At 41.0% G+C, this 8,961-nt stretch overlaps 1 protein-coding gene across 1 annotated transcript; it reads left to right on the top strand.

Annotated features, from left to right (window-relative positions):
- The first annotated feature begins 39 nt into the window (after positions 1-39).
- On the top strand, positions 40-8,344 carry ZNF165 (zinc finger protein 165). The gene is made up of 4 exons (XM_007449254.1): positions 40-74; positions 4,326-4,808; positions 5,153-5,291; positions 7,358-8,344. Exons 2-4 carry the CDS (start codon positions 4,398-4,400, stop codon positions 8,263-8,265), a joined length of 1,458 nt encoding a protein of 485 aa, XP_007449316.1. The 5' UTR covers positions 40-74; positions 4,326-4,397; the 3' UTR covers positions 8,266-8,344.
- The last annotated feature ends 617 nt before the right edge of the window (positions 8,345-8,961 follow it).

Raw genomic sequence — 8,961 nt, 5'->3', positions numbered from 1 at the left:
CCTGGGGGGGGGGGGGTATTGCAGCTCCGTCCTTCCACCGGAAGTGTCCGATCGGAACCAGCCCTGTGGGAGAGGTGAGTCCGGCTCTGGGGCCTCAGATGTCCGGCCCTTTGTCCCCTTTAAACACCCAGTCCCTATCATGTTCCCTTCGGGATTGCAGCAGCCCTGTGGCGCTCTGGACCGGGACCTCAGAGGAATCCCGAGGAAAGGTGGAACTAGGTTTGGCGTTGGGAGAGCGTTCGCGCCCTCCTATTTCGGGAAAGGATATGGGTTTCCATAGTTACCTCCGCCGCGCGTGACGTCATCGTTGAGGGCTAAGAGGGCGTGGTTGGGGGGGGGGCTCGGGCATCCCTGCTTGCGGAGATTATAGGGTCAGTGGTAAGAGGAGTGGCCTGACCCAGTCGGGCAAGGCGAGGAAGGGTGGCATCTGTCTTGGATCGGCTGCGTTCTGCCAGAAGAAAACTGCCCCACGGTCCGCCCCTGACTCCTGCTTCTCATGGGAGGAGTAATCTGCTTTTTCGCAGGAAAAGTGGGGACATTCCGGCATCCTCATGAAATTTACTCACGCAGTAAATATTTAGTGTTTCCTGTGTAGCGGGGAGGCCGCGAAGCCAATATTGAAACCAATATCTCGTTCTAGAATGAGAGAGAAGACAGCAAATCAGGCAGTTTTAAGACTGTCAAGTGCCTCAATTTGAGAAACACAAGGTGCTGTGAGAGCTGTGAATCCCCTGCTCTCTGGATTTCCCCTAACTGCCATCCCTCCGCCAACAAAACTACCCCCCCACCCCCGTCCTCCTCCTACCCCAACATACACACCCAGAACCTACCCATTCACCAGGAACCTACTCATCCAACAGGAAGCCTGCACTTTACGAAACTTCCACCTTTCCCAACGTAACTAATTACTCCCTACTCTCTGTCCTAATGGCATTTGTTTACATATCTGCTTAGCTATTTTTGTAACTCTGCTCCAACACAATGATTGTAAAGCACTAGATGGTCAATAAATAAATCTCAATAGCTTGAGATTAGTAAGACATCTGAAGCCCAGCTTTAGGGGGTATATATCAAATCCTTGAGAACTAGATGATTTTATCTAGAGTTGTGGACTGTTTTAGGTGGATGAGAAGTGATTAAACATCTGAAGACAGAACTTTCAGCTATGTGAGGAGATATGTTGTAGAATCAGCTGCTTAGCATGATAATCTAAGTTTAAGCTAGGAATTGTGGATTCTGTAGGCCTACTTTACTGTTCATCTTCCTACGCTAAATGAGATAATGCCCATAAAGATTTAAGACACTACCTGGTAAACACTTAACACGTCTAGAAAACATAACAAGAAGTGAACTTAGGTCTCTATATCAAAAGAATGTCCCAATAAATTATGAAAGATTGAGACTGATATATATACCATAGCTCTAACCCCCCATTTTCCTCCTCTATCATTGCTAAATTTTGTTCTTACTTTCACCCCCTTAAACTCTGTTTTCCAAGGTTCAATCTGAGCCTGTGATCTTCATTTCATACCCTTGGAGAATTATCCTCAATATTTATCTTTAACTGCCCTTTCCATGGATCTTATCTAAATTTGTATTTCCATTCCTAACTCCTTTCCATTAAAATCTCTTAATACCTGTTGGAAATGTTTTTCTAAGTGGACGTCTCATCATCTAAAATAGAGAATATCCAAAAGACAAAGCAATTAGGAAACTCAAATTTCCTAATTTACATTTTTATCTAATAAATCAACAAATGTGGGAACTTAAGAATAAATATTAATAATGCATGGTCCTTAACCTCATGGAGTTCCAGTCAATTGATGAAAAAAAAAGAAAAAGAAAACAGCCAAACAACTAAAAATAATACAGGTTAATATGTGTTGCATCCACAGATGTTGTTTTAGGAACTGTAGGAACTCAGAGTAGAGTTGGTGAATTCCTTATAAGAGGTTGTGCAATTCTTAGTCACTCCAATTATACCCTGCAAGCTGTTCTCATTATCAATCTGCTGTTCTTTCCCACTTCCTCAACTCTTTGCTCTCCCTTCCTTTTTGCCTTTCTGGATCTTTCTCATCCTTTATTGTCCAGTTTAAGCCCCACCACCTGTAGGAAATATTTGCACACATACACACACATTCCCTCCTTACCTCAGAGCTATTAAGATATTCAGTGTCTCTACCATGCAATTTGTTTAGTACTTCGGCTTTCAACATTTATCAAACATTTTCAATGTGTGTGTCACGTGAAACTTGTTTTGTTATTTAAATGTTTTGTATCCATGTGTGTTTTATGTCATTTCTTTCCAACTATTTTGCAAACTCCTTGCAAACTCAAATACTATTTTTTTTTAACATCTTTATTGGAGTATAATTGCTTTACAATGGTATGTTAGTTTCAGCTTCACAACATAATGAATCAGTTATATATATACATGTTCCCATATCTCTTCCTGCTTGCGTCTCCCTCCCTCCCACCCTCCCTATCCCACCCCTCCAGGCGGTCACAAAGCACCGAGCTGATCTCCCTGTGCTATGTATCTGCTTCCCACTGGCTATCTACCTTACGTTTGGTAATGTATATTTGTCCATGCCTCTCTCTTGCTTTGTCACAGTTTACCCTTCCCCCTCCCCATATCCTCAAGTCCATTCTCTAGTAAGTCTGTATCTTTATTCCTGTTTCACCCCTAGGTTCTTCATGACATTTTTTTCCTTAAATTCCATATATATGTGTTAGCATACGGTATTTGTCTCTCTCTTTCTGACTTACTTCACTCTGTATGACAGACTCTAGGTCTATCCACCTCATTACAAATAGTTCAATTTCGTTTCTTTTTATGGCTGAGTAATATTCCATTGTATATATGTGCCACATCTTCTTTATCCGTTTTTAAATTCCTTATATCTGTACATCAGAATAGAGAATATCTAGGCATACCCCATACTAACCAGGTCAGCATCTCCAGGGGCAGGGCCAAGGAATCTGTTTCTAACAAAGTTCCCACATGACAGTTAGGCAGTGAGCTCAGCTCTGAATTCAGACTTTCTTGGAAACCACTGCCATATAACTTCTAGCCCAATGCTTTGCTGTGTTAAGATTCTTAATAACGTACATGTCTGTGCAAGAGTCAGTAGTCAGCTTGGTGAAATGTTGAGTAGAAGAACATGAAAGATTGGTACTTGTATTTTGCTATTGTACTCGGGGGCTTCACCTCTCAATTCCTTTATTCAGTTTTTCAGTCCAGTCACCAGACTGACCATTCCAAAGTGCTAATAAGACTTGAGGAACTCATATCTAACAAAAAGACTAACAAAAGACTGATAAGCAAGTCTTGGTGCTGGTTTATTATAATTTACTGGTGATACGATAGACCTCAATGTCCAGGACATAGACTGAGCCATGAAACCAGAAAGGCAGAGAAGGAATTGTTGGGACAAAAGGAAACCTACCTGAGACTTTTGGGGAAGAAGCTAGTTACACTGACTGAAATTGTTAACCTCTGGCTGTCAAGAAAAGTTGCCCTATTTTATTATTTAAGAGATTTATAAGTAATCCTAGTTCCACATTCTGAATAGATAATTATAACATTCTAAGCTTGTATTTCCCCCACACTTTTATGAGTATAGTAGCCTCTTTATGTTTCTATCTTTTCATATTGTGGTCCATCCTAGAAATAAACAATATATCTCCACAGTGTTTGTCAGGCCATTCTGCTCAGAAGCTTTTGTTGGCTCCCCAGTGCCTAAAAGATAAACTCTGAATTCATGAACTTGACATTTGAAGCTTTCTTCAATAGGGCCTTTGTCTCTATAATTTCCTTATACAAACCTACTGACATTTTGCTTTCCCACTTCTGTGTTCCTACCATTAACCAGTTGTTCGAGCTGTTCCTTGCTTGTAATTTCCTATTTCTTTCTCCCACATCCTAGTCAAATCCTATCCATTCATCAGAAGGTAGTTTTTTAATTAAGCTTCTCCTGACCATTGTAACCTACTGTGCTCTTTTCCATCTCCAACTTTATGAAGCACTTCTGTCATTTTTCTGTTTTGATGGTTATTTTCTTTATGACTCATAAATAATTTAATTGCATATGACAAGTTAACATTTAATATTGCCTTATATTGTCTTATATTTAATATTTGTAATTTAAATGATCTTATTTTTAAAATAAAATTTTAAGCTGCTTTTAGGTAGAAATTATGCAACAGTTGTATTCCACAAAACAGGTATTTTAGTGCTTTTAAGTGTATAATGAAGAATAACTATTTTTACGATGTGATATTTTGTCTTCCTAGACAGTAATAACAATTTTTTTATCCCTCAGGAGAGCTCTTTAAACTAAAAAAGGCCTTTCACAGAGCAGAAGTGGGATTCTGATCATACATTTTATCTCAGGATGACAACAGAATCAAAGAAAGCTGCAGCTCAGAACCTTCAAGAGGATGAAGGACTTCTGATAGTGAAGATTGAAAAGGAAGATTTTGTTTGGAAGCAGGACACTTGCTTACAGAGAAGTGATACCCTCAGGCAGGAGCTCTGCCGGCAGCTGTTCAGGCAGTTCTGCTACCAGGATTCCCCAGGACCCCGTGAGGCACTGAGCCGGCTGCGAGAGCTCTGCTGTCAGTGGCTGAAGCCAGAAACCCACACCAAGGAGCAGATCCTGGAGCTACTGGTGCTAGAGCAGTTCCTGACCATCCTGCCAGGTGATCTACAGGCTTGGGTGCATGAACGTTACCCAGAGACTGGAGAGGAGGCAGTGACCATACTGGAAGATTTAGAGAGAGGCACTGATGAAGCAGTACTCCAGGTACAAAGGGGATGGGAGATCTAAGACCTCCAGGATGGGTGGAGTCCCACAAAGGGAGAAAAGGGCCTGAGATTGATATCTAGTGAGCTTTGTAGGAACTCGTAGTTCAGTATGCAGTTATGTCTCCTTCCATCTCTGTTTGGTACCATACTACCTTTTATAATTGAGTCAGACTTAATTCTTCCTTCCCCAGTTTTATATTATTGAGTTGGCCAAAAAGTTTGTTCGATCCGAACGAACTTTTTGGCCAACCCAATACTACAGGAGGTTCTCTTTGGTTTTGGAAGATGTTTAATTCCAACAGGGATTCTCTCATAAGCTCAAATGTACTTTGTTTTTCTCAGGTTCCGGCCTGTGGACATGGACAAGAACTATTCAGGAGAAAAGTGGCACCTCCTGGACCACCACTTAGTGTCCAGTTCCAGCCAGTGAACACCAAGGTCCTTCATGGTGCTTCAGAACCCCAACTCCTACTGGACCGTGGTAAGGGACAATACTCTCTGTGGTGCACGTCCCTGAAGAACTGGGACAGTGAACCTCCCTTCTCATGTTAGTCTTCATAACTGTAGATGGTCCTTTCCTTTATTACTTTATGAGAAATCGAGAACATTTTTCTTGTGTGTCATTGGCCAACCAGAAAAAGAGAAAACTTTGTTTCTTATCCAAAATGTCTCCTTTTTTTCATTTGTTCTTTATCCATAATATTTCCAAAACATGAGATGTTTTCATGTTATGAGCAAGTTAAAGGAAAGAAAATGAATGAGTTGAGATGTCAGGGAATGAGAAAAGAAGCAAAAGGGAAAGAAACACATTCACAGAAACAAAACATGTTCATAGAGAAGCACATACAATGATAGAGAAAAAGAGAGGCAAATATGTGATGATATACTCAGAAATAGAATATAATTCACAGATACATAGAACAAGATCCGTATTGTTGCCTTTGTTTATTTTACTTTTGGTTTTATAAAGCTCTTTTATGTTATTATAGAAAGTTGGCCATACTTGCACTGACTACCTCCACAGAATCCTCATTGCTATTCAAAAACTCATTGTTTAAAAAGTTCATGGACTTTTTTTAGGTGTATAGGGTCCCAAAAATAAACCCAAGATTAAATTACAGTAATTTTTTAAAAATTACCCAAATTCTGCTTTCAAGTTTGCTCTGGAAACATTTCCGTTCACCCCACCTAAAATTGTAAATTTTCCCACCCTAAGACCAGCACTGCCTAACCCCCTTTACTGCCTAGCTTATTCTACACAAAGGACACCCTATAACAAAGAGGGGCTGCTTGATTCCAGCATAATATAGAGTCATGAGCACAGTATATGGTTGATGAGCTAGAAGGTAGGAATTTTGAGGACTAGATCATAGTCCTGGAAACCAGTCTGAAGAGCTCAGGTGTGTCGTAGAAGAGATTAAGGGTTTCTGAGTAGGGTGTAAGAGGATGACAGGGTTTTTTGTTGTTGTTGTTGTTTTATTTTTGGCTGCATTCGGTCTTTGCTGCTCTGCGCGGGCTTTCTCTAGTTGCAGCGAGCTGGGGCTACTCTTCGTTGTGGTGCATGGGCTTCTCATTGCGGTGGCTTCTCTTGTTGCAGAGCATGGGCTCTAGGTGCGTGGGCTTCAGTAGCTGTGGCACGTGGGCTCAGTAGTTGTGGCTCGCGGGCTCTAGAGCACAGGCTCAGTAGTTGTGGTGCACAGACTTAGTTGCTCCGCCGCATGTGGGATCTTCCCGGAACAGGGCTGGATCCCATGTCCCCTGCATTGGCAGGCAGATTCTTAACCACTGCACCAATAGGGAAGTCCCAGGATGACTGGGTTTAATGACAGTTAGTCTGGTAAGGGTATTTAGGATGACTGGGAAGAAGAATAGCTCAGAGTCAGAACAGCAAGGAGGCTGTTACAGTTATCTAAACAGGAAGCGGTGAGGTTCTATAGTAACAGAAATGTAAAGAAAGGGAGGTATATAGGGGACATTTAGCAGAAATGACAGAATTTGATTATCCATGAATGATGAAGAAGAAATGGAAGGGTGGATTGGATGGATAGATGGATGGAGGTTTCTCCCACCACATACATACCTCAGAGTCATTATAACTTTACTTTTCTCAATGCATCTATGTCCTCATCTGCTCTCTTTGAGATGGTGCCTCCCTTTCATCCTCTAAGCCTAACACTAGAAATATAATAGACCCAAAGTTCCTCAAGAGCCCTCTCAGTCACATTGCATAGTTCTTTCTCCTTATCTTGTTCCCCACCCCCGTTCTTGCTGGTGGTGATCCTCTTCCTAATCTTTTCTGTTGTATCTGCTCATCCTTGGATGTCTGTTTCCTCTCTCTGCCAACCACTGCATAAATTACTTGCTTTTACCAATTTTTCTTTCTTTTGTATCCTCATCCATCAGTCCTCTCATTCCAAAGACCACACATTTTTAGAATGGCCAAATGAAGTACCAATAGGTAACCATCTTGCGTGTACCTCAAAGTTTTATTTTCTATCAGCTCAGCAAACAGGAATTTACCCCTTTATTTTTTCATCATTATTTTAGATAATGAGAGTGAAAACAGTGGATCCATGCCAAAGCTGGAAATTTATGAGAGAATGGAATCGCAGAGAATTATATCAGGAAGAATTTCAGGATTTGTGTCAGAAGGATCTGCTGAGCCTCAAGACATCTGTAAGTCTACAGGCAGGTTAAAGAGAGAACAGGAAAAAGAATCAGGGGAGTCTCAAAAACCATCATCAGCTCAGGATGGAGGTTTTAGTAAAATCCTCACCCACAAAAATACACTTACAGGTGAAATAATAAGCCATGATGGTTGTGAGAGAAGCTTAAATCTGAACTCAAATGAATTTTCACACCAGAAATCTTGTAAACATAGTACCTATGACCAAAGTTTCAAATGGAATTCAGATTTTATTAAGCATCAAAGAATTTATGCTGGAGAAAAAATTCACCAATATGGAAAATCTCTCAAGAGCCCAAACCTTATTAAACATGCAGCAATTTTCAGTGGAGAGAAAACCCATCAGTGTAATGAATGTGGGAAAGCTTTCAGACACAGCTCAAAGCTTATTAGACATCAGAGAATCCACACTGGAGAGAGACCTTATGAATGTAATGAGTGTGGGAAAGGCTTTGGGGGGAGCTCAGATCTTATTAGACACCAGAGGATTCACACTGGGGAAAGACCCTTTGAATGCAAAGAATGTGGGAGAGCATTCAGCCTGAACTCACATCTTATCCTGCATCAGAGAATTCACACCAGAGAGAAACCCTATGAATGTAGTGAATGTGGGAAAACCTTCAGAGTGAGCTCACACCTTATTCGACACCTGAGAATCCACACTGGAGAGAAACCCTATGAATGCAGTGAGTGTGGGAGAGCCTTCAGTCAGAGCTCACACCTTAGTCAACATCAGAGAATTCACAAGAGGGAAAACCTATTAATGTAAAGAACTTAAATTCATAAGGAAATAGAAAAACGTGAAAAACATTGAATAAAAGATAAATACTGGGTGAGATGAATGACTGTAAGACCAATGTCTCTTTATTCTCTCTCTCATTCTCAGTTTTCTGTTCTGCATATGATCTTCACCTCTGTGTGTCTGCTTTCTGTGAGACAGTGGATGTACCTCCTCCGTTGACTGCTAAAATCAAACCAAAATAGCAGAATTTGGGGGAGGCTAATAAATGGGTTAGTCTATGGCAATGAAAATAAAAAAGAGGACACGCTTGGGAAATAACCATGATTACAGTGTGGGGGGAGAAGATTCAGGTAAAGAGACTGATCGTCAATTCTAGTTAATGATTCTCCACAAGAGGAGGTAGGCTAAGCCCAGGAGTGGAATAGCTTGAGCAACGTACTGCAGAACAGTTCTTTTGGAAGATTCCTTTAAAGAATGAAGACACAGCACAACTAAATTAGACAGTCATGTCAAACAAGAGGAATATGCGGTGGTGGCATTCCAATATGTAAGCCCAAATCTGTGTTCAGAGGTCATGCCAGGAAGTGAACAACCGGAAGAGCATTTAAAGCAAGAGGCCATAATCCAGAGATTCAAATACGACAGGAGGAGAATAGAAGCAAATTAGGCAACAGCTAGGGTTAGAGGTAAGGAAAGGTGTTCAAATTGAACTAAACCTTAGAA

This window comes from Lipotes vexillifer, unplaced genomic scaffold (assembly GCF_000442215.2).
Source record: "Lipotes vexillifer unplaced genomic scaffold, Lipotes_vexillifer_v1.1 scaffold657, whole genome shotgun sequence".
NCBI lineage: Eukaryota > Metazoa > Chordata > Mammalia > Artiodactyla > Lipotidae > Lipotes > Lipotes vexillifer.
This window is presented reverse-complemented; position numbering and strand designations above follow the sequence as displayed.